Below are 27,060 nucleotides of genomic sequence, written 5' to 3' on the forward strand. Positions count from 1 at the left end.
GCAGATACTTCGAGTGCAAGCTCTTCAAAGCAGAAACTATTCATGTGTTTGCACAGTGATTAGCACAACTGGGTCCCCAGTCTCAACTGCCATAGTCCCCAAGAGCCCAGTCTAAATAATAATGGCCTCTTACGAACCAGCCCAACATCCCTGATCATCCAACAATAGTAAGTGCACCCTACACCCCATCCGAGTTCCTATTTTCAGAGAAGAACCAAGCAGCCAGGAGTTACAAGAACAAAAACTGGGCAGATGAGCTAGGGTTGAGCTGGATAAGGATAAGACGATGAAGTTCCAGGAACAGTAGTTTAGGCTGAATATTGTGTGGGTAGGTAGGTGGGGGAAGACCATCATTTCCCCTTCCTCACCTCCTATTTCTGGTTTCAGAGTTGACCATTAGTTGGTCTGCTTTTACACATCAAGGTATTTTGTCCCTGGCTTTCCATTTTGCTCCTCAGCATGACAATGACTGGAAGCTCCCAAACACTTCAGGGACAGCACGTACCAAAGTGCTCATGCTCAGAGAAAGAACCTCACAGACCAGTAGCAAGGAACCGAGCAATGACCTGTGCAGACAAGTATTTTGCAGCACTTACCAGCAGGCCAGGATGCAGAGGCCAGTGAAGAGGATGATAGGAATGGGGTATGAAGCACACAGCAGCCCGTGGTTGTAGAATGCCCGCGATATCTTCTCGCGCAGCTTTTCAGTCAGGGTCATCCTCAGCTGTCGTCACCTAGCTGCCATCCCGGAATGTGTCCTGCGGGTTTCTCAGGTTCACCATATGCAGCACTTCAGCAAAGGCACCGTATGCAGGATAGGAAGCTGGAAAGGGGAAAGAGAGTGAATCAGAGGAGCAACAGGAGCATTGTCAGCTTGGCTTCACAGCCATCCAGCTGCACATCTCCTCGGGAGCAAGCTGGAAAAACAACTTGTCCTGGGCTTCTGAGCAATAAGTTGTGCCATCAGTCTCCCTGACCACCAGACGAAGACAACAGGAGAGGAGGAGAGCAGGTTGCGTGTCATTAGGCACAGCAAGTGAGCAGCCAGTCCTAGGGGCAGAGCGGGAACAGAACCAAGAGAATGTAGGTGCCTCAGGGGCAGAGAGAGATGGGGATGAACAGAGAACAGAATAAAGTTGTCAGTCAGAAGAGGGGGAGCAGAAAGCGAGATGAGATACCAGCTAGAGGGGAAGATATACAGAAGGGCTGAGTGGGAATGGAAGTGGGGTGCCTGATGGGTAGGGAGAAGAAGGGGCTGGGCACAGCAACATAACTGAGCTACCACTCAAAAGAGGTGGCAGAATGCCCTATGCTGGCATGTCACTTAGAGGAAGGGTTTGGGCCTAGTTGTCAGCAATACAAATACTGTCTTAGGAGAAGGGGGGACCACAGAGAAGCACACTGCTGAGCATACTTGAGGTTGAGCCTCAGTATGAGCATCCTGGCAGTTAGCGATCCAATTGTGGTGATGGGGGGAGGCAGAGGAAGAGATTGGGCCTAGACTTTACAGCTACAGACAGACAGTTTCAAGGCACTTACTTTTGCTGGGGAAAGCAAGCAATGGTTCAATTTGCCAATCAAGCCAGAGTAGACTGTGCAGTAAAATAAAACACAGCTTGAGTGCTTGCTATTGGCAAAAGACATTTTGCCTTGATTGTAGGACAGGACCTAATGCTTTGTTACTGCCTCACAAATGCAGACCTAGAAGCTGCTCCAGGATCAGGCAGTTCAAACTTTTCTATAAAAATCTACTAGTATACGCAGACATTCAAGAGAATTTAAAAAAATATATGAAGGGACACACAAACCAGCCTTTTGGAAAGAAATTGAGTTTTTAAAAAGACTTAGTTTGAATCAGCAAGGGATAATAATGAAGACGAGCCAACAAACAGAAGCAGGAAACAGTGGAGGTTAGAGAGGGAGTGTGAGAGGAAAAAACATCTAACAAACATTCTAAATTTAGTCCAATAATATTCCCATAACCTAACCTAACCAAACCACACCACCCACACAAGAGAAAAAACAACACAGGCAGAGTCCAGCAGCAGAGAGGGCGGTATCCAGTTTATTGCACTGAATGCAGCATGATCGGTTACCTGTCTTGTGGGCAGGTGGTGCATGTGTGCATTCAGTGCAAGCAGCTCATGGTCCTCAGAGACATAGTATGGGCTCTTGAGACCAGAGTGGCTGAACTAGAAGAACTAAGGGAGACAGAGAAGTACATAGAGGAAACTTTCAGGAATACAGAAGAGCAGTTCCACCCTAGTCTGACAGCCTCTGTGCTGTTAAGGAGAATTAGTGTTTTGGGGAAGAAGATAATCAAGCTAGAGTGGAGAGAAACAATCCCATAGTTGGGACTCTTCTTCCAGATGATGTCATGGTATCCTCTCACACTGAGGATACTCTCCAGGGGAGGGGAACCCAGTTATTAGCTTGAGAAAGGTAACAGTAATGGGAGATTCAATTATTAGAAACAGAGTTGGGTTTGTAATGACTGGGTTTGGAAGAACTGCACGGTGAACTGCCGACCAGGTGCCAAGGTTGCAGATCTCACAAGACATCTAGAAAAAAGAAAAGGAGTACTTGTGGCACCTTAGAGACTAACCAATTTATTTGAGCATGAGCTTTCGTGAGCTACAGCTCACTTCATCGGATGCATGCCGTGGAAACTGCAGCAGACTTTATTTATACACAGAGAATATGAAAAAATACCTCCTCCCACCCCACTGTCCTGCTGGTAATAGCTTATCTAAAGTGATCATCAGGTGGGCCATTTCCAGCACAAATCCAGGTTCTCTCACCCTCCACCCCCCCACACAAATTCACTCTCCTGCTGGTGATAGCCCATCCAAAGTGACAACTCTTTACACAATGTGCATGATAATAAAGTTGGGCCATTTCCTGCACAAATCCAGGTTCTCTCACCCCCTCACCCCCCTCCCAAAAACCACACACACAAACTCACTATCCTGCTGGTAATAGCTCATCCAAAGTGACCATTCTCCCTACAATGTGCATAATTAAGGTGTGCCATTTCCAGCACAAATCCAGGTTCTCTCACATCCCCCCCACCCCCATACACACACACAAACTCACTCTCCTGCTGGTAATAGCTCATCCAAACTGACCACTCTCCAAGTTTAAATCCAAGTTAAACCAGAACATCTGGGGGGGGGGTAGGAAAAAACAAGAGGAAATAGGCTACCTTGCATAATGACTTAGCCACTCCCAGTCTCTATTTAAGCCTAAATTAATAGTATCCAATTTGCAAATGAATTCCAATTCAGCAGTTTCTCGCTGGAGTCTGGATTTGAAGTTTTTTTGTTTTAAGATAGCGACCTTCATGTCTGTGATTGCGTGACCAGAGAGATTGAAGTGTTCTCCGACTGGTTTATGAATGTTATAATTCTTGACATCTGATTTGTGTCCATTTATTCTTTTACGTAGAGACTGTCCAGTTTGACCAATGTACATGGCAGAGGGGCATTGCTGGCACATGATGGCATATATCACATTGGTGGATGTGCAGGTATATGAGCCTCTGATAGCGTGGCTGATGTTATTAGGCCCTGTGATGGTGTCCCCTGAATAGATATGTGGGCACAATTGGCAAGACATCTAGACCGATTTATGTGCAGTGCTGGGGAGAAGCCGGTGGTTGTGGTACATGTAGGCACCAATGACATAGAGAGGGATACGAGAGAGGTCCTGGAAGCCAAATTTAGGCTGCTAGGTAAGAGATCAAAGACTATGACCTCCATGGTAGCATTCTCTAAAATGCTCCCAGTTCCAGGTGTAGGGCCAGGAAGACAGGCAGAACTGCAGGGTCTCAATGCATACATGAGGCAATAGTGTAGGGAGGAGGGCTTTAGATTTATTAGGAACTGGGGCACCTTTAGAGAAAGGAGAAGCACATGCAGGAAGGATGGGCTCCACCTAAAACAAAACGGAACCAGGCTACTGGCATGTAAAATTAAAACGGCCGTAGTGGAGTTTTTTAAACTCCGGTCTGGAGGAAAGCCAATAGGAGCTCATGGTTCGGAGGAGATATCCCTTAGGGATGACTTTATTAAAGGGGGAACTCTATATCCTAATAAAGAGGATACCAAAGTAGTGGTAAATTACAGGTAGGAGATAGTGATGAACAGTCAGATGTAAAGGAGTACTTTTAAATATTACTAGAGCCCTACCAAATTCACAGCTGTGAAAAATATGTCAAAGACCATGAAATCTGGTCTCCGAGAATTTAAAAACACCAAAACACAGGCTCAAACTAAATGCTATTTTTGATTTGGAATTAGGGCTGTCAACTAATCACAGTTAACTCATGCAATTAACTCAAAAAAATTACTTACGATTAAAAAAATTAATCGCGATTAATCGCACTGTTAAACAATACGAATTGAAATTTATTAATTTTGGGATGTTTCTCTTCATTTTCAGATATATCGATTTCAATGACAATGCAGAATACAAAATGTATAGTGCTCACTTTATATTATTTTTATTACAAATATTTGCACTGTAAAACTGATAAAAAAATAGTATTTTCAATTCACCTCATACGAGTACTGCAATGCAATCTCTATCATGAAAATGCAACTTTCAAATGTAGATTTTTTGTGTTACATAACTGCACTCAAAAACAAAACAGTGTAAAACTTTAGAGCCTACAAATCCACTCAATCCTACTTCTTGTTCAGCCAATCATTAAGAGAAACAAGTTTGTTAACATTTATGGAAGATAATGCCCATTTCTTAATTACAGTGTCACGTGAAAGTGAGAACAGGCATTTGCATGGCACTGTGGTAGCCAGCGTCGCAAGATATTTACGTGCCAGATGCGCTAAAAATTCATATGCCTCTTCAAGCTTCAGTCATAGTTCCGGAGGATATGCTTCCATGCTGATGACGCTCATTAAAAAAAAAATGCATTAATTAAATTTGTGACTGGACTCCTTGGAAGAGAATGGTACATCTCCTGCTCTGTTTTTCCCGCATTCTCCCATATATCTCATGTTATAGCAGCCTCAGATGACGACCCAGCATATGTTGTTCGCTTTAAGAATACTTCCCCTGCAAATCTGACAAAATGCAAAGAAGATAGCAATGTGAAATTTCTAAAGATAGCTACAGCACTCGACCCAAGATCTAAGAATCTGAAGTGCCTTCCCAAATCTGAGAGGGATGAGGTGCGGAGCATGCTTTCAGAAGTCTTAAAAGAGCAACACTGATGCAGAAACTACAGAACCCAAATCACCAAAAAAGAAAAATCAACCTTCTGCTGGTGGCATCTGACTCAGATTATGAAAATGAACATGTGTCGGACCGCACTGCTTTGGATCATTATCGTGCAGAAACTGTCGTCAGCATGGATGCACGACCACTGGAACGATAGCTGAAGTATCAAGGGACATGAGGATCTTTAGCATAAGAATCTTTAGTGCATCTGGCATGTAAATATCTTGCAATGCCAGTTACAACAGTGCCACGCAAATGTCTGTTCTCACTTTCAGGTGACATTATAAACAAGAAGCAGGCAGCATCATCTTCTGCAAATGTAAACAAATTTGTTTGTCTGAGCGACTGGCTGAACAAGAAGTAGGACTGATTGGATTTGTAGGCTCTAAACGAAAGTTTTACATTGTTTTATTTTTGAATGCAGGGTATTTTTTTACATAATTCTATATCTGTAAATTCAACTTTCATGATAAAGAGATTGCACAACAGTACTTGTATTAGGTGAACTGAAAAACACTTTTACAGTGCAAATATTTGTAATAAAAAATAAAGTGAGCACTGAACACTGTATTCTGTGTTGTAATTGAAATCAATATATCTGAAAATGTAGAAAACATCCACAAATATTTAAATAAATGGTATTCGATTATTTTTTAACAGCGCGGTTTATTTTTTTAAAAATCGCTTGACAACCCTATTTAGACTATACAAGACCAAAAAATGCCACCATGGCTAAAAACAGAGTAAACGAGGCAGTTAGAGGGAAAAGGGCATCCTTTAAAAATTGGAAGTCAAATCCTACTGAGGAAAATAGAAAGGAGCATAAACTCTGGCAAGACAAGTGTAAAAGTATAAGAAGGCAGACAAGAAAGTATTTGAAGAGCAGCTAGCTAAAGACAAAAACTAACAGCAAAACAATGTAGTACTTCAGAAGCAGGAAGCCTGTCAAACAATCAGTGGGGCCCCTGGACAATTGAGGTGCTAAAACAACGAGGAGTCCTCGTGGCACCTTAGAGACTAACAAATTTATTTGGACATAAGCTTTCGTGGGCTAAAACCCACTTCATCAGATGCATGGAGTGAAAAATAAGGGAGGATATGACAGAGATCTAGAAGATCATGAATGGTACAGAGAAAATGAATGAGGAAGTGTTATTTACCCCCTTGCATAACAAAGAACCAAAGAAATTCATAGGCAGCAGGTTTAAAACAAAAGGAAGTACTTCTTCATACAATGCACATTCAACCTTTGGAACCAGAAGATGTTACGAAGGCTAAAAGTACAACTGGGTTAAAAAAAAATAAGAGAAATGCATGGAGGATAGGCCCATCAGTGGTTATTAGCCAAGATTGTCAGGGATGCAAACCCATGCTCCAGGTGTGCCTAAACCACTGACTACCAGAAGCTGGGACTGGAGGACAGGGGATGGATCACTCAATATTGCCCTGTTCTGTTTATTCCTTCTGAATGAGCATCTCGCACAGGCCACTGGGCTAGATGGACCAGTGCTCTGACCCAGTATGGCCATTCTTATATTCCAAGACCCTGAGCAAAACCAGCGTAAAGCACATGGTATAGAACAGAGGTGGGCAAACTATAGCCCGTGGGCTGCATCCGGCCCACCAGCCGTTTTAATCCGGTCCTCAAGCTCCCGCTGGGGAGCAAGATCTGGGGCTTGTCCCGCTCCAGCCAGGGAGCAGAGTCAGGGGCTGCTCCGTGCAGCTCCCAGTAGCAGCAGCATGCCCCCCCTCTGGCTCCTTCGCATGGGGCAGCCAGGGAGCTCCACTTCGCATGCTGCCCTCATCGCAAGCACCGCCCCTGTAGCGCCCATTGGCTGGGAACTGCAGGGGTGGGAACTGCGGACAGGGCAGTGCACAGCAGAGCCACCTGGCCGTGCCTCTGCTTAGGAGCCGGAGAAGGGACATACCGCTGCTTCCGGGAGCCGCTTGAGGTGAGTGCGGCCCAAGCCTGCACCCGAGTCACGCCCCTGATCCCACTACTGCCCTCCAAACCCCTCAGTCCCAGCCCAGAGCACCCTCCTACACCACAAACCCCACATCCACAGCTGGCCCCACCCGGGAGCCCGCACCCCCAGCCACAGCCCTCACCCCCTCCCACACACCAACCCCAATTTCATGAGCATTCATGGCCAACCACACAATTTCCATATTCATATGTGGCCCTTGGGCCAAAAAGTTTGCCCACCCCAGTAGAGAACAATAAGCCACAAAATGAGACACTTAGATGTAAATACTTTCCACAATTCACGGAAAGCAAAGGTTACCCAAAAGTTGTGTGTTGGAAAGATGAAATGTGTAATTTGCAGAAAGCATGAGATGTTTCCTTGATAAGGGCAATCTTCTTGTAAACGGGCAAAAATTCCTTTATTCAGGACCATACTGCTGCTCATGTCAAATTCAGGGAAGCAGAAAGTGTGTCACTTTGTCCACAAGAAGTGCCCATTATTGGCTGCTCTATCAAGTCCACCTGGAGGTGACCCAAAGTTGACCACCCTGTTTTAAACCAGTTACAGAGCTGTTAAATTGGACTTCATCTTGAGATTCTGAAACACTCTGCAACCTGCACGACAAATACGGCCTTAATCTCAGATCAAACTCTATTTAATACCCACAGAGGGAAACTTTACAGAGGTAATTGCAGAGTCAGGAAAGTTTCTCAAAAATGCATATGAAATCTTGGTTTGATGAGTCTTTGTTAACAGATCCACTTTTACTGGTCTATAGATCAGCCGTGAGACTGTATGTCAGGTTTGTGCAAGACGGTTAACCTTTCATTCTCTTTGCTGACACAGTAGGCTGGAATCTGGAGGGAATAAGGGAAGAGCTAACAGTTGTGGGGGATTCTCTCAGCAGAGAGTTTTCAAAACTGATTTGCCTGAGTTTAGTGCAACAGTAAATACAGGCTGCTCAAATACTGAGCAAGCCAAATGTAAACCTCATGATACTGTGCACTGAAGCCAGCACAACCTTCAGCTTGCTATTTGAGATCTCAAAAAAAACCTCTAAACGTTTGAATTGAGAATAGTGAATTTCAAGATCTCAAAAGGCAACAGCATCTTCAAGCCCTCATTAATACACTGGAGTGAACGGTGAGCTTATTTAGAAATAGCCAACATGTATGCTGGGTGTTTAGTCAGGCCAGATCACTGAAAACAATTATTAAAAACCATCAGTTGGAACATAGGCCAGAAACTGAATCAGAACTGATGCAGCCTGAGTTAGGGAAATTGTTTAGGACATTAAGACAGGCAAGTTTGTGAACACATTATATCCCACAATGGACTTAATCACAGTTGAGACTCTCACTTTTCAAGGAGAGGTTCTCTTGATGGCTGAGGATTTGCAAGAACTAGAAAGCACTATGTTGGAATTCACATGAATGAAAGATATCCCTGACATAAAACTTACTTTTATGGATGACAAAATTGAAAAGATAAATATTTCTGGATCTTTAAAGGCAAAGCTGCAGAAAAAAGTGAAATCTATACCCTTGAGGCTGCCAGCGACCCTTCTGCAACAAACATTTACCCAGTGTGAACTGTGACTCCACAAAATGGTCTAATTATAAAAAGATTTGACTGCATGACCCAGGTCTCTCCTGGGTTCAGGAGAACCCGCTGTCTGAGTCCTTGGTTGGGTGTACAGAAACAAAAAGGTGATTTTATTTGGCTGGCAGCTGCTTGTTCCCAACCAAAGGCAAGTCACCAGCAGCAAATCAAGAGATGGACGGCCCCAGCCTACCTTCCCCTCAGGGAGGCTCTGACAGGCAGCTGACACTTAGAGTATGTTTACATTACAAAATTAGGTTGAATTTATAGAAGTCGATTTTTAGAAAGCGATTTTATACAATTCTGGGTGCAGGAACAGCTCTCAGGGTGAGAGCTGGAAGTCTGGTCTCCTTCTCTTGATGAAAATGAGCTCTGCTCTTTCCTTTTAATCCCTCCCTCCAAGCCTGACACCTACTGCAGGTGTATAGGGGGGCCCTGACTGAGCCCACTGTAGGTCATTGACCCTTTCCTGGCCAGTATGGGATATGCATACCCTATCAAAGACTCAGATTCATTATGGCAAGGTATAAGTCAGTCACTCTGATAAGCCAGTTAAGCAGATACAGCGTGATGAGAAAGGAATATGCCCCATGACAGTGATTGCCTTAATCAGATATAAATCCCATCACATTCCTAACAAGAGACAGGGAACATGGATATTTAACAAAAGCTTTTAACCACCATAAATAAATTCCATATTGCTTGGCTAAAAGGCTACTCAGGTAATAACTGCCTACAAGTTTTTGAAAGGCAAACAGCAAAGAGGGAAAGTAGTTGTTTAGGCTTGTTCAAGGTGGTCTAACTAGGAGTAATGTGATAAAATCCAGCACTGGACAGTATAGTCTCAAGAAGAGGGAAAAGCTTCCTGACAGTAAGACCTAAGGTCACCTCTGCCTTTCTGCTCTTAGACGCACTCTGGCTAAACCTGCCATCTGTGATAGGAATATGCAGTTTTAACTGCTTTGAGAACCCAATACAGTACAACAACACAGCTGTGAGATGTGAGCCGAGCCCACATTACAGCAAACACGCATCAACTTACTCAGCATTGGAGCAGCCTGATTTTGGTAGCTTCTTTTTTCTGACAAGGTGACAATTGAGAATCCACTGTCATTACGGTATTGACCCTGAGAAACCAAGCACAGTCAAAGCAATATGCAAACCTGTTTAAGTTACAGTTGTCAGTTTAAAACTGAGCTCCCAATACTAACCTTCCTACAAAAGAGACCAAACGTCATTGCCCCAAACAGGGAGTCCACTAGGTCATTTACCCACTATACCTGTACACCCACTATTGCCTGTTTGTTTTGGCAAATCTGTGCAAACAGAAGCCAAGTTTACTGAAGAACAGTTGCAATCTCACTCTTTGAGAAGAGCTGCCACTTAAAATTTCCCTTTGGCTTCTCAGCCTGCTGCTTTCTGGGGACAGCTGGCATTTTTGGCATGTTAATCAGACATCTAGAACTAGTCTCCTAGTACTTGATGCAGGAAAAGAAACAGTTTATTTCCCAAAGCTCAAGCATCTGCTGCTTTCCTTACATTCTATTAAGCCAGAGATGTAGAATCAGTCATTGTATCTGATGGGCACGGGATTTCTAACGGGCACTGGCTCGCTGTATCACTGACCTGTTGAATCCCACATGGCTTAGAACAAACACCTCAGTGTTTTTCAGCCAAGAGAGGAGCAACTTAGGAGCACTGAGTATATCCTACTTAAGTTATAAAACATCTTGCTCACAGAAGTTACTTTTTTTGGGACTAAAATTAACTTATATCAGTAACTTTTGTTACTAACATTAATAGTATTTTGTTGGGAGGGAGCATTTTCTAAACAGTAGAGCACCGGCTGGTGGTCAGAAGATCTGGGCTTTACTTTCACCTCCACCAGATTCACTTCATGACCTTGAGTAAGTCATGTAATTTCACTGTGCCTTTGCTTTCTCTGCTTGTTAAATTCAGGTAATACTGTCCTCACAGAAAGAAACTTGCATTTGTTAATTCTTGAAAATTTGAAGTCTTCAGACAGTAGGGGCTAGAGAAGTTCTTTACAGTAAACACCAGCCCAGCAACCAGTAGTCTGTCTTGAAAAATGTACAGGGCACTAGCTAAAGATAGAGGGGAGGGGGCTTTTTTTTTTTTGGTCAGTTTCACTCTGCTCCAATTCTTGAAAGTGTTAGGAGCACATGCATTAGAACTGTCAGTGTGCAGACTCAAGATACTGTTGCATCAGTTCACATTCACAAACTATAATGGCTAGACTTCTTTAAAAGACCCCCACAAGCTTTGAGTCTGAAATTATTGTTGACTTAGAACCCACTTATTCAGAGAACGTTTCCTACTCTCCACTATCAAAAGGATTTGTCAAGTCTTGCATAACCAACCCAACAAAAATGAAAGGTTACATGGAAATAGAAAGGCCATTAAAGAATTCTTTCATAAGCTCATAAAACAGTATTTTGCATTTCTGGAGCACTTTACATCCAAAGATCTCACTGCACTTTCCAGACATGTAATGAAACTACCACCACCCCCATGTGAGATACTCCTTCCATTTTACTAATGGTAAAAAATGGAGGTGCACTGAAGTTAGACAACGTGCCCTAGAATAGGGGATCCCACTCTGTGGTATGTGAACCACCATACATAAGCTTCATGCTCCATCCATTCACTTCACAGCAGTTTGGTGTGGTTTTTTTTTTTTAAAATCAATGACTGGGACCCACAGCCCTAGCACACACAAAGCATGTAACAGAGCCAGGAACAGAAGCCAGGTTTGGGCTTTTTAAGCACCTCGAGATCTTCAGATGAAAAGGTGCTTAAACAATAATTCTGTACATCTTTTATCCATTCCTGTCTTAAGTGCAGAGCATTATTACTGTTCGAGGATTACAAAAATTCCAGTACCTGCCTCAAGTGTGATTTAAATTAAGATGCTTTTCTCTCGGTAAAAAGAAAAGGAGTACTTGTGGCACGTTAGAGACTAACAAATTTATTTGAGCATAAGCTTTCATGAGCTACAGCTCACTTCATCGGATGCATGCAGTGGAAAATACAGTAGGGGGATTTTATATACACAGAGAACATGAAACAATGGGTGTTACCATACACACTGTAGGAGAGTGATCAGGTAAGATGAGCTATTATCAGCAGGAGAGAAAAATACCTTTTGTAGTGATAATCAAGGTAGGCCAATTCTTGGTGCAATTACAATGCTTTATTAACTACCAATCCTTACACCCAGCAAACAATAGTTAATGTAACTACTTAAGAGCCCCGAGGGTGGGATGAAGCTTATCAATACCTGTAAGCTGCCTAAGGACTGCACCGCATTATATTTTCACCAGCTAACACGGCTGTTACTCTGAAACCTGTCATTAAGAAATGATGGCACAACACAACATTACTCCACTATTGCTTGAGAAACATTTCTCAAAGCAGTCTTGCTACACAGTCTATCAAAGACATTGTGCGGCATCCGCAGCCTCACCACAAAGTGCCAGTCCAATGCTGCAACAGCTTCACAGAAGAGGAGAATTCAGGTTATAACCAGTTCATGCTACAAATAGGATAGAAGAAGATTCAAACAAGCTGGAGCCAGAAACTACATTGTTACCTCAGCCTGGTCTCCCCTCTCCTAGGTACAGTAAGAGATGGCAATAGCACTTCTGAACCACTGCAGAGAAATACAGCACAGCAAGCCACATCACCTGAAGGGAAGCAAAGCTTGACTGCAAATATGTAAGTAAGTTTTACACTGGTGAACTGCGCTCTTTGGACAGCTGTGGAGATAGGAGTCTTCCATTCACCAACAGGCAGCAGCGGGGCTAGCTTCCCCACTAGTGTGCCTCACTCGTAAGGATGGACCTTCCCTCGGGAAGAGAGCTGAACCTCTGTGGGACATTCTGCTACTGGTTTCTCTAGGGAGAGCACCTTTCAATCAGCTCTGCCATCTAGGACAGTCCAGGAGACTTCAGTAGGCGTACAAGGGAACACAGTTCACTAATGTAAGATTTACTTTACCACAAAGGTTTGAGATGGAAGGTGATAGTCCCTATCCCACAACTTTTCATCCCTTCCTTCCATATGCAGGAAGTGAAATATGGCCAGAGCCAATAGGATGGAGAGCTATTTGGATAGTTGGTCTTGTGCGGGTTGCTGGAGACCCGATGACATCACAATGCCTAAGCATGAAGTCATTACACATCATAAATGCTTACAAGATTATATTAAAAAGGAGTTTTCCCGCTGGCTGACAAGCAGTATCTAACACAACAGAGTACCTCAAGACAGACGAGGTCACAGAAGTCTCATGTGGATGCAGTGAAATCATTTCTTGCTGTTCTTCCATAATGCAATATGGGCAGAAAGAACAGCCAGCACTCACACTCCATTCACCCCAGGGCCCAACCTCTCTTCCAGCAGATCATGACCTGTTCTTACACTTCTGTGGTCAGGTAATCACCCCATTAAGTCACATTCTACTGTATTCTGCTACTAGTAACCAAAAGAACTTTGTCAGTATATACCAGCTGCCTAAGAACAGCCCTTTCATTACATGTCCCCCACTCCCTTCCCTGTGCCCTTTTCCATACTGGAGCAGTACACCAGACACTATTTCCTCATTCATCTCTCTTCTAAAAACACCATGGCTTGCCCTGACTATCCAGCTGGCAGTAGCTCGTTCTCTTGAGTTATCCATCTATCAGGAACTCTCACTCAGACAAGAGTCACTTTCCTCTCTTTAAAGCCCTTTTACAGGAGTTTAATGTTATAAAGTATTTTGAGAAACAATGGACCAAATTCAGTATGCAATGGAATTGGAGCTGAACCTGGTCCATTTGATTGAAGACAACCTATCCAGATCAGTTGTATGCTACCATACTGTGTGTTAGGGGATCTGGTAATGTCACTGTGAAATAAATGCTACAACAGCATAATTGAGTTATGCAAAAATATCTGTGGGAAACTGATGGCTTTCATCTCCAGCCAACTAATTCAAACTCAGACTAAGTCAGCAGTGGCCAAAATAGCTCCTATATGTGAAAGCATCTCTGTGTTAGTATGACCGGTCTATGGAGAGAACAGAGAGAGATCAGGGAATTGGTAATGGGACCTTGACCCCCTAGGTCACCAGCGACAAATATTTCACACGTCCATTGGCTGTTCAGGGACCAATATGAAATGAATCTTGGGATTTCAGATCAATTCCTCGTAGATGTGTCCACACCACAAAAATCTACCATCAGAGCTGACGCCTTCATTTTGGCAGTAGACTTATCACTCGAGGTTGGTCCGTCTGTGGTGGGGTTGAGACTTGGGATGGGAAAGCTTGCACTGCCACTGCATGCATTGTACACGTTCTGAAGGCACAGGCTACAGCCTAGAGGGATGCCACTTTGTCAAACTGATAAAAATCACCAGAGATGGCAATACCCTGCAATATTCTTGGGAGACCTAACTGAATTCAGATTAAGAATCTTTGGGGTCAATTGTATTAAATGAATGGTTTATGTATTGTTGTGGGCTGGAATTGTATGTACTCTCTCAATGGGGGGAGATTTGACAAATACAAGGCTTGGAGTTACAAGGACTCTACTGAACAATCTGCCAGAAAAAAATGGACTTTCGGAACAAAAAATGTTAAATGGTTTTTCTGGGGAATAACTTTGAGGAGGTGAATGCAAATTCCCCACCTCCATTTATGCAGAAACCCAGTCTTTGGAAACTACGCTCTGAGGATAGGGCCATTGTCAGCTGACATTATGAGGCCAAGACCAAACTCAAGCTGGATAAAGGAAAGACGGAACTATTCATGGTTGGTCTGGTTCTGCATCTGAGACAGTAAAGAATTTGTAATCCAGCTGTAGGTTGTGAAGGATCGACAACTACCAGAGCCTGAGGGGGAATTGGGGTGACCTCGGAGAAGCTTTTTAGCATGCATATGGGTTCTTTTCTTGATTCTAATATGATATCTCTGTAATGCATCCACCTTAAGAAGAATTGTGCTTGCTTTGAAAGAGGGGTATAGTAACTCGTAACTGCTGGCAATACACTGTTCATAACTTCTGGAGAGAAAGCAAAGCGCAGATGCTGGCCTTTTGGGAAGTCTGGCCTGCTGGACATATCATAACATAGGCAGGAGAATTGTGCAGTCTAGACAAACCCCAGTCAGGAACATAAGAGCAGCCATACTGGGTCAGACCAAAGGTCCATCTAGGCCAGTATCCTGTCCTCTGACAGTGGCCAATGCCAGGTGCCCCAGAGGGAATGAACAGAACAGGTAATCATCAAGTCATCCATTCCCTGTCGCCCATTCCCAGCTTTGGGCAAACAGGCTAGGGACACCATTCCTGCCCATCCAGGCTAACAGTCATTGATGGACCTATCCTCCATGAACTTACCTAGTTTTTTTGAACCCCGTTATAGTATTGGCCTTGACAACATCCTCTGGCAAAGAGTTCCACAGAGTGAGGGAGAGAGTCAAGAGTCTCTGCTCAAGAGAGATGAGAGCTGGGAGCCAGAAACCTTCAATCGGGTGCCCCTGGTGGACCACGGTGGGGGGAGGAGGGGGGGGGGAAATACTGGTGCAGTTGCCCTGAACTGTGACAATCAATAGTTAAAAATAAGCCTAACTGAAGCTAGCTGTAGCGTACAAAGTTTAATGAAGAGTATGTAACAGTGACAGACCCATCATACTGAATAAGGTTGTCTATACTTAGACCGCTTAGCAGCACAGCTGCAGTGCTTCAGTGTAGACACTTACTACACTCCCATCACTGCAGTTAATCCAACTCCCCAAGAGGTGGTAGCAAAGCTAATGGAGGAATTCTTCCGTTGATCTAGCATTGTCTACACTGGAGGGCTGGTCAACTTAACTATGTCGCTCACGGGTGTGGACTTTTCACACCCCTGAGCAACGTAACTGAGCCAACCTAACTTTTTAGTGTAGACCTGGCCCAAGTCTTGCACTGTAAAATACCTTTCTCCCATTTCCACATACTTTATGTAAACCATCAGGCTTGCCACACTTCCCAAGCACAGAAGAGGAACAGGCTACTTCTTTTGGCCATAAACCCACCCAACTGAGAAAAGCCATGACTAGACAGCCCAACACCGAAGCGTGGCTCAGCAGGCAAAGGAGTACACCCTGTTACCCTGCAGCATTTCAGATTTCTGATGTGGCTTGTACACTCTGGTTTGGCTAGCTTACTCTCGGGATTATCAAGACAGTGGCTGAAAGTTTCCAAGTGCTTGTAATGTCAGATTGACCAGGGCGGGAAGTGAGCGATTCCAAGATTACCCAAAGAATTTCTCCTTGAGGGAGGTAACAGTTGCTGGATGACTCTTCTGCACACATATACCACTCCTCCTCACTGCGCAGCAGCATTATATATTCTGCACTTCTTCCTTTCACCCTGAAAATCATTTTACAGACTCCACATATAAAAGACATCCCTTCACCACTGAAATGCAGCCGCCCTGAGCATGGATGGGTGCAGTAAGGTACACTGGTGCACCACAAACTCAGTAGTAGAGGTGGAGGGTAGATTTTACTAAAGACATGGGGGGGAAAAAAACACCGTGATTTTTTTTTTTTTTAAAACCAATACAGTTTTAAGGTCCCACATGAAAGAGCCACACGCAGCAAGCGTCACAGAACTCTGATTATCTATGTCAGAAGAAGACAAGATGAATCAACCCTGCTGGGATTTGATCCCAAGGATTCCAGACAGCCTACGCATTTCAAACCTGATGCTTTGGTCACTAAACCTTCCCCTCTGAACAAATCCTTGAACACAAGGTTGAGCCAGTTTAGCAGGACACTAACAGATTAAAAAAAAAAGTTTCAAAAAATTTCATTGTAACTAGCTTTTCCATAATGTCACAAAAAATTGAAGAATAGTTTAAGTATTCCTCTGCAGTCTTAGCAACACATACCAGAACACTGGGCTAGTAGGACAGTGAAAATAAGTACTATATATTCATTGTTCAAGCTTCGAGAAAAGCAGTTAATAAGCAGCACTGATTTTTTTAAAGAAGTAATTTCACTTAATCTTACTTTTTTAGAAACATAGCTAAACGATTCTGCCTTAAATAGGATTTTTAACTTGCCAACATTTATTTAAAGCAGCTAGTATGGAGATATGAGATTGGGGATGGAGTGCATCCAACAGTGGTGAATAGACACATTATGCTACACTGCTGACTATTAGAATCCCCACTGGAGTGTAAAATGTATCCTAAATATATTCACAGTCCGCACATACTGTAGAGCAAGTAGACAGAGACCGGACATCCCCCTTCTCCTTCGCATGAGGGAAACACATGTTTTCATTAGGACCAGCCCTCAGCTTAGAAGCAGCATATGCTGGGACCTTTGTTGGCGTAGCTGCGTATGTAAGCTCTGGCTGCATACTATTTCAGAAGAAGGAGGGACTCACCAAAAAAATGCAGATCTGTACAGGTTGTTCCACTTCTCTCCCCCTTTGCCTAATATGAAGCAAAAAAAGCTGGCTAGTATTCCCTTACAACGCAGCTCTGAAGGTTAAACAGGGCACATGGACTGTCCGAGGGAATTCACCTTCCTAATGCTACATTCGCTTGCAGTGTATTTACCAGACCGATAACCTTCCCAGCAGCGTCCATCCCCAGAGATCAGCAGGGAATTGACTACAGAATAACTTCTACTTTCAAAGTCATTTCAAAACAAGAGACGATAACAGGACTGATCCTGTTTGGGGCTGGATGAAACATCCTATTCCAAAACTGTGCTGTCACATGGGAATCACAGGTTCAGTAACAGGTGCCGAAAGCTCAGTTTCCAGCCAAAGCAGGCTAGGTAAACAGACAGCCATTACAGGACAGAGGGCACTCCTTACTTGGCAGAATTTGACATGCATATCTACATACCGTACAGACACAAACTTGCTGTCATGATGAGATTGCATAGGAGGACACCACAGTCCTGTGCTGTGCCCCCAGAGACACACAGCATCTGCAAGTGGCACCTCTAACACCAGGGTCTATAATCTGACCTCTCTGTCTTCACTGAGCAGCCAAGGGTCTCTGAAGTCTCTTGCCAGCACTCTCTGCAGAGGTGGCTGCTGTACAAGTTACCTGAAACTCAGAACATCAAAGAGTTCACAATGAAGATACAGATGAAAATGAATTCCACCACCGTCTGCTACCAACTACAAGAGACACAGGAGGTCTCTGGGCCCTAGATCAGGTATACACCAGGGAGCAGGCATCTCAGGCCCAAGGCCAGCATTCTATACAAGCAGCCACTGCACAAGTTGCTCAGCTGATCCATAACCTGGAGCTGCTAGACATTATAGCCTCTCTTCCCCCCTTACCAAAGCAGATCCATGGAGGAGTACTGACAGCAGCTGCAGTAGGAGCTCTCCTCTCCCAGCCTGAAAGATGCTCCAATAGCAGCAACAATAAGAGAGAGGGGAAATGAAAGAGGAACCCATAGAACCCAACCTTCCAATCACCCAATAAAAAAGGTCTCCTGACTGAACTGACATTTTGACATCTGCTCCAACGCGGGCTGGTGGGTGGGAATTGGAGCCATTTCTCTAAAGAGAGGTTCAGAGATGAAAAATCAAGTATGTGCTGAGGACATTAATCGCCCTTTATGAGCCTGCTAGACAGCCAGCTTCATAACACCACACTGCTGTTCTCTGCTTCTATTCCCATGGCGAGAACAGCGTGCTTTGTGCAGTGCAGACACACAAAGGCCAAGTGAAACAGAACATTTCCTGTGGGAAAATCACAACCCAAGCACTGACCCTTTGGGGGCTGGTGTCTTGTGTGGGTGAATACTGACTCAGCTCTTTGGACATTTTGGAGCCTTGCTTCTGAATCTGTTCTGTGCAGAGAATCTAAAATTCATTTCAGGTTCCATTCCCACCTACCCCCAGAAAACAACATCAGCCAAGTGATCAACTCAGTAACTAGGTTTGAACTGGGCCCCTTCCCATGCTCTCATCACATGGGATACACATCACAGCTACCGGAACCAGACCACATCTTTCCAATCCAAAACATATCACTATCTGTGACCACACTGTCAATCAAGCCAGGTCTCTGGCCCCCTATCGCACTGCACATCAAATTAAGGCTCTAACTGTTAGAGTCTTGAAGATAAGAACAGCAAGCTGCCCCTACCTATATCTCTGACCTGATCTTCTTTCATGTGGTTCACCAACAAACAGCAACCATTTTCAGCAAACATCAGCTACTTCTTGCTTATCCTTTTCCCCAACGTGTCTCTACAGCTTTTCCCACCATGCCTCTTGGGCTTCGAATTGCTCCCCAAGCCACTTCCCTCAGCTCATTCAAATCCCTCTAAAACAAAAAAAATATTCACACCTTCATGGCAGAAGTGAGTTTAACAAAAAATTAAGGGACCATACCATTAAGATGTATACATGTCTCAGTGCGTAGTCACTCTTGGTGCCACCCTTTCCTACCCTCTCCCCTCAGCTATAACACTCAGTCAAGTCTTGGGATGTATTAGACTGCAAGCTGTTTGAAGTATGGACCATGGTTTTGCAAGGCACCTACCACATCTTGGGATGCTGAGAAATAATGACCAGTATCAAAATAGCCAGCATTTGAGAACACAAACAAGAAAAGTAAGCTGGCCTCACAAAGGCTTTAAAAAAAGAGAACGGAGCTGCTGAAACAAGCAACCCTTGATCTTACAAAGAGGCTGAATGATCTCAGTAACCACCTAAAGTGCTGATTCCTTTAGTAGCACAAGACAAGCACCAGCCCTCACTTTTGGGACATCCCGTGGTCCTCTACTCCACAAGAGAAGAGCATTAAATTGAAATTTGTCCAGGACAAATGAGTTAAGTATAGTAATTACATTGGTTCTCATTTGCCAGAATGTCCCTCTGTACTTTCAGTTGGACTAGGTGTTCTTTGATTCTTGTCATATAATGGCATATAATGCTGCTTTGACTGGTATGGATGACATGAACACACATTCGGGCATGCCCTGAAATCCAGCTATTCTGGATGAAAGACAGTAAAGAAATGGAAGGATCAGTTGAAAGAGACATCTACGTTGTTTAGAAATTTACTTCCCATTTTTGATTTAGCCAAAGGGAGGTTAATAGAACCTCTATCCACATCATATGAAATAGAAGACTTATTTTTCCAACATAGTTCCCTTTTCTACAAAGCTACTACTTTAGACCACTTCTGAGCAAACGTTTGTCCAGGTTAGCAGCCCTCTGTTCTTCCTACAACCATATTTAACAGGAATAAAAAATGAAGATGTAGCATGGAAACCTTTCTTACTGGAGATAATTTTTTCCAGCGTGTCTTGCAGGAGTCATAGCCATTTACAACACTGTCAAATTTTTATTACTGAATGTCCTGTACAGCAAGTACAGATATGGGAGTGCAAGCTGGAATTTATCCTGCCTCATACATAAAATTATCAGCTAAATTCTAACTACAAAATCTTAGTTATGTAAAGCAAAACCCAGTATGATTTAGAGAAATCTTGACATTTAAGCAGGATTAAGCCAGGTGTTGAAATCACAGCAAGAGAAGAAATGGGGAGCCCCAAAGCGTCGCACTTCAGATGACGACAGCTGCCCAGAAAGCAAAGTGAACATGGAGAGAAGTTCAATGGCTTGGTATAGAGAAGAGATGCAGACCATCACATTTCCTGAAGGACTCAACAGAAAGAGCTATGTATCAGTTTAGTGTAGAACCTGCCCTCTGCACAGTCTCACAAGGACATGCCTCTCCAATAAGTGTGTTAAGTGGTTCTCAATGTCATCAAGCCCTTCAGAAAACAAACTGTTTGGTCAAGGGATTTTTTTCATCAAACAGGATTTCCACTGAGCCATTCTGTAGTAGTTTGCCAACATTCATTCTATCAGTCCACACCAGGTTGACAGCCTCTTCCACCGTTCATGTCCTGAAGCTAGCCATGCTTGGTAGTATAGGCTACTAAGAGGCAGTTTTAGCCAAGTCCATTTCTCTCCACTACCACCACCGCAGAAGTAGAACTTGCCTGGGACTGCCATAGCTAATAGCCTTACTCTGAAATTTAAGGTTTATTGACACAAATATCAGCTCTAGTTACCGATCCCGACTGGCCTATTGCCATTATCACATAACACTGGGTCTCATTTCCTTCATTAGGGGGCACCATCTGCATGGGCAGACCTGGACATTACTTGAAGGAACTCTGTACTTAGACGCCATGCAGAAGGTAAAACATGGGGAACTGGTTTTGTTCACGGATTCTGCAGTTATGAAGTTATGGGGAGATCTTCACCAACAACCTAATGGAAGCTGTATAATGTCTGATCATGTCACCACTCATGGAATAATCAGCCTCCTCTTGTTTATCAATGTGGCTGCTTCACAGCAAATGGCTAGGGAATGCACCTGCCCTATAAATCAAAAGGATGATGCAACAACCACATGCAATTACATCCTCTGCACTCTGAAATGCAGCATACTGAAAACCTACAAGCGATAAGGAGCAAGGTCTACCACTGCCCTCTGCAACTGATCATGGAGGGGAACAGACCCCCATGATACTCAGCAGGTACCTGCTCGGAACTACAGAGGAAAGCATAAAAAAACACCAAGAATCCCATTAACATGCTCTTATGGGCATGGAGGAAAAGTTCTTTCCAGATTCCAGCTATGGTAGTCAAGTCATGCAAAAAGTGTCTCCTGGATACAAGGAAACACCACCATAGTTTAAGCATACAGCTCCAATTACACCCCAAAATGCCAGAGCAATACATACTATCTTGCAAATGTATTTTTTTCCAGTTTAAAAAATTTAAACTATATCTCCATGAAAAATAATCTGTAGGGATTAGAAGTGCCAAGTATTATTATTGTTATTTATCCTGTTGTAGGCCTTAACTAAACTCCACCCCTCAATTTTCACCACCACTTTGTAGGTTTCTTTTGGATATAGTTTCACCAAGTTATACCATTTTAGCTCTTTCCACAGTCAATCAATCCCTCCAGTCCCCGGATCATTGGTTGCTCCTCTCAGTTATTTAGAGTTTACAAATAATGTACACTTACCAAAGCTAAGTTTCATCATCTTGCTCGTGTTCCCTCTCACCCCATGACTTCAAGTTAACACTTCAGTTGTAAGCTTCTGGGCATATCTTTCTATTTGTACCGTGAAGCACTTAACATACTTTTGAGCATTACTAAATAAGACAGTAACTCTCTTCAGTTTGCCAAGACCTTTGATAAATGAGACCAATGAAGGAAGACCAACATGTATGTCTGACTGAGAAGTACTTTTAGGCTGGGGATGCATCAGTCAGCTAACACTTCCACCATCACATCCTGGTGGGTTTTTTGGTTTCTTTGTTTTTTTAATATCTCTCTCACACACACACGATTCACTAAAGGCAGGAAGTACAATTTAGCACATCCATCACAACAGATGTGAGAGAATTACAGAACCACCCAAAACCAGTACACACTTTTGCACACCAATTATTATGCTGAAACAGAACACAGCATCTTCTCCCTCTAGTTTTAAAAAGTGTCTTATGTCCCTTCCCCACACAGTCTTCAACAAACAAGAGAAATGATAGGCTGTAATAGAGTGGCATCCATATCATTTATTGTATGCATTGCACTAGTGCCTAGGGGCCCTGGTCCATGTTTGGGGCCCCTATCATGTTAGGTGCTATGCAAACACACACACACACACAAAAGACAGTCTTTACCTTAAAGAGCTTACAATCTAAGTATAAGACAAGAGACAATAGGTGGATAGAGAGACAAGGGAGCATAAGGAAACAATGAGACATCTCTGTTCTTAGAGGACCTGCATATTATTGCCCCACTAGCCAGAGCAGCATTATAATCTAGTGGTTAAAGCACAAGATCTGAGCTTTTATTCCTTGCTCTGACACTGCCTCACTCTGACCTTCAGCAAGTCATTTCCCTACCTGTATGCACAGGGATAATATTTACCTCCCCACTCCTTTCTGAAATCTTTGGATAACACTGTCAGCGTAAAGGCGGTTTTTATTGTAAAAAATATAAATATACATCAGTTATGTCTTATATGCACAGTGTACCCAGAAAAAATTCACTTGTCTCTTAAGTAAGCAATTCCCCAACTGCACTGTCATCTGTTTACTCCTACATCCAGTTTCGGGTAAAAGTTTGGCACTGCCTCTGTATCTTTATCCTGAGCACATGGTTCCTTTCGTTATGAAGGACGAATCCCTGATGCAGGAAGAGCAAGATAAAATTGAATAAACTGTGGTCTTTATTGCCCTCTACTTCAAAAAAAAAAAAAAAACCAAAACACAAAAAACCCACAACGAAACGAAAAACAGAGTGGAGAAAATCTGTGGGCCACGAATCATTTCTGCATGTCATGCTCCTTCCTAGAAGTGGCCTTGGGTACACTTTTGAACAAAATATTTTCTATTGTTGCAGCCTTGTTAAGGGGGATTTCACCACGACAGAAGAGAACATCCATATTTCATTTTTTTTTTCCCCATTTTTCAAGGGCAATTTTTTTTTTGGTGGAGAAAGGGAAAGAGGGTTTATGCAACACTCAAATGTATTCTACTGGAGGGGGAAGTGATGATGCAGGAAATTGCTATCCCACTTGTCGTCTCTAGATCAGTAGCTCAATCTAGGGCTACATAGATACTGCAGTGAATTTTCAAAGCACTTCTCAGCTAAACTAGATCTCACAGCAAATTCCTTACCACACTTCTCAGTTTTCTCCCTCCCGTCATAATAGGAAGCTCCTCTTGATTTTGCTTAGAAGTGGGGGGTTGGAGAGGTTTTCTACATCCAGTAGTGGCTTTCTGAGGATCAGGTGGACTATTCTATTTTTCAAAGAAGTTGGCATGTTAATTTTTCTGGAGGAAACTGTCATTTCTGTTAGTGGCAAGCACAATTCTCCATGGTCTTTTATCAGCCAGGAGTGACACCTTTTTCACAAGTACCAGCTCAAATATTTACAACAGCTATTACAGTGAGACAGGATCTAACCCTTTTGAGGTGATCAAGTGATTAATTTGGGCTGATCCATTTCTGAATTTTATGCCTTGACCAATTCCTCTTGTATTCAGAAGGGATTTTATTCAGAGTAGGATGAAAGCTAGTCACAGCAGCCAGTGCTTGGATCCAATGACTGATTTAGGCCATCTGGATTAATTAATTGGTTCGCCATGCAGAACAACTCTGCTGGCCATTATTTTATTGTTTTGATGGAGGAGGGATAGAAGAGCAGGAGAGCCCTACAGGAAGTCTTTGTGCTTCTGGCAAGTAGACTTGGATCAGGTTTTGTGCCACCAACAATTTTGTTTTCTGCCTCAGCACACCATTTCACTTAATTCACTAGTCAACTTTGGTGATGTTCCGAGTTGGTACTGAGTGGACTATCCTATGAGCTTATTCATACCTTAGCCTTTCAGTTGTGTGGTTTGTCTTGTAGAATATGCTGGAAACGTTAAATGATTCAATTTTTTTTGTGAGTAAGCGAGCCGAAGTTGGTGGTTTTTAGAATAAGAACATGCACACACTCAGACACCAGGTATTACTACTAAACCCACTTTCAGTTCTTCAGATGAAAGGTGCTGTGGAAGTGAATGCTTTACCAACACTAACCAAGCCTCAGCTTCATAGATGGGAACCTGGAAAGAGATTGTGATTTGCTCAAGGTCCACATCAAGCCTAGCAGAGTTAAAACCAAGAGCCAGTCCTCTGGCTATTAGAGTATACGACCCCTTCAACCAACCGTTCTATACATTTTGCCTTATATTTTTCAGAGCTATGCAATATCATGGTTCTGAATCTGAAGAACCTTCTGAAATTCTAACAAGTTTATAGGAAAAGCACCTAGGGTTTCTAAAATCCCTGTATCATGCAATGCAGGGAAAAAAGCACCTTTTCCTGTCTTAAGTAACATATTTCCATTAGCTGGACCCAGTACAACTCATGTACTTCAGCCTGAGGTACATGTAAAAGTTTTGGTAGCATAGCTATTTTGGTTAGGAGTGTAGAAAAATAAAGTCATTCCCCTGACAGAGCCATACCAGCAATAGCCCTAGTGTACAGATGCAGTTCTATCAACAAGAAAGTCCTTTTGCCAGTATAGCTTACTCTTTGGAGAACTGGCATGTAATGAGTTCTTTTTGCTCATATAGCTTATTTGCCAGTATAAGTTGTGTCTCCACTAAGGGAGTTTACTGATAATAGCTCTACTGACAAATCCTTTAAAGTGTACACAAGGCATTAGACTTGCAAAGTTATTTCAGTCACATACATTTCTTCACTCTTGTAAATTTCAGCTCTGACATAACTAACAGGTGCTCTCCCCAGAGAAAGAGCTATGTGCTGTGCTAGAATGAAAAGAGAAGCTGAGCGTACATCTGACCTTTTAGCCCACAAAGTAAAAAGTTAGCCTTCAGCATTGATTTCCCTGTAATATTACCTTAAGCCACCTGGCATTCAAACACTAAAACTTCTTTTAAAATGTATAACAATGAACTTTCATTTAAACAGCATTTTTCAACAAAATGGAATTTCAATGCACTCTACAAACTTACTAAGCAATTGTACAGACATATTAAGTTATTTCACACTCCACTGAAATGCAGGTATCTGTGAGGTGACTCACAATAGCAACAGATTACTTTCAAAAAGACTCTAGATTACAAAAATACCTTTTCACAGGCCTGAATACACAAGATGCTAGAAGCTCAGAACTCCTGCTGAAGCCAGCACCTTGCAGGAGCAGATGATCCTCTATTTTAATTCTGAGCAATACAATAATCATATAAAAAGAATTACAGATTAGACATTTGATTTTTGAGAGCAGCAAGCAACTATTCAAGTCTCTCCATCCACTGGTGAAACACCGCCTAAAGCGATTTGTTACATAACTAGTCTGACTTTGAGACTGTTGCTGTTGAGAACAAGGTATCTATTATTCCCCAGGCACCTTTGTCACAAAGATCCATACAAGATTAATTTAACCACTGCCAAAGAAGAAATGCAACTCCTCTCCCCTTCCCACACTCGGAGGCTGTCTGCTCCCTCACAATGAAACCCCCGGTCCCAGAAACAGGACTCTTGTTGCTCCTTGTCAAGACACACTGATTATGCAACAACTAGCAAGAGTTATGTAAATGGAGCAGGTGCCCCAACCTCAGGGCTGGCATCAAAGAATCACTGAGCACTCAACACAGTACACAGTCCCATTCTGTTGCTTTTTCTTCTTTGATTTGGACTCTTCAGATGAGCAGGAATCATTGCAGATTCTGAGCTAGACGGATCATAAGCCACAGAGCTGCATTACTGAAGAATCCCCCACCGCTGCCCCCTCAGAGACCCTGCACCAGATCTAACAACTTATTTTCTTTGCTTTCCATGAGGAGATGAAAGGGTGGTTACTTGCATGGACTGGGTAGAATGAAAAGAGAACATGATGGCAGATGGAGGACAAGTTGGGTAGGTAGTGGTTTAAAGACAAAGAAGGAGCTTGAATGTGAGACAGATGGGAGGAAGACAGTGATGGGGTTTGGAAAGGGGTTGGACACCATGAAAGCAGCAGGCAAGGAATAGGATTTTCACAGCCATGTGTTGGTCAGGATAGAAGAGTGAAAAGGCAGCAAAGGCCAGCGATTTCACTGTAAAAAGGTTTCTGAATATTCAACCTAAGTTTTCCTTTGGTCACCCTATTCACAATTTCTTTGAGCTGCACCCCCTTATGCTGTAATTAATTTGCATGTCTATAATATGCAGATATTTAATGCAACACACTAAATAGATTAAAAACTGGCTAACTGATAGGTCTCAACATGTAATTGTAAATGTGGAACCATCACTGAGTAGATGTGTTTTCCAGTGGGGTCCCTCAAGGATCAGCTCTTGGCCCTATGCTATTTACTATTTTTATCAATGACCCGAAGAAAAGGTCATCACTGATAACATTTGCAGGTAACACAAAAATTGGGGGAGTGGTACATAATGAAGAGGACAGGTCACTGGTTCTGAGTGATCTGGATCACTTGGTAAACTGGATGTAAGCAACCAATATATGTTTTTAATATGGCCAAATGTAAATGTATATATCTATGAACAAAGAATGCCAGCCATCCTTACAGGATGGGGGACACTATCCTGCAAAGCAGTGACTCTGGAGAAAGATTTGGGGGTTGTGGCAGATAATCAGCTGAAAATGAGCTCCCAAAGAGTCCAT

General features: G+C 43.0%; 1 protein-coding gene across 10 annotated transcripts in view; it reads right to left on the minus strand.

Moving 5' to 3' along the window:
- SCAP (SREBF chaperone) overlaps positions 1 to 27,060 on the minus strand; it is a 109,910-nt gene that overhangs the window by 79,638 nt on the left and 3,212 nt on the right. For 7 of the 10 annotated variants that reach the window (XM_084621509.1, XM_084621512.1, XM_084621505.1 and 4 more), the window contains one exon: positions 597 to 823. In XM_084621509.1, coding sequence (XP_084477635.1) covers positions 597 to 718 — 122 coding nt within the window. In that variant the 5' untranslated portion in view covers positions 719 to 823. Of the gene's footprint in view, positions 1 to 596; positions 824 to 9,852; positions 9,999 to 17,251; positions 17,273 to 27,060 lie in introns of those variants that run through there. The other 3 variants (XM_084621508.1, XM_084621514.1, XM_084621510.1) reach the window with 3 other exon arrangements.

Source organism: Lepidochelys olivacea (assembly GCF_965140295.1).
Source record: "Lepidochelys olivacea isolate rLepOli2 genome assembly, chromosome: 2".
In the NCBI taxonomy this organism is placed as follows: domain Eukaryota; kingdom Metazoa; phylum Chordata; order Testudines; family Cheloniidae; genus Lepidochelys; species Lepidochelys olivacea.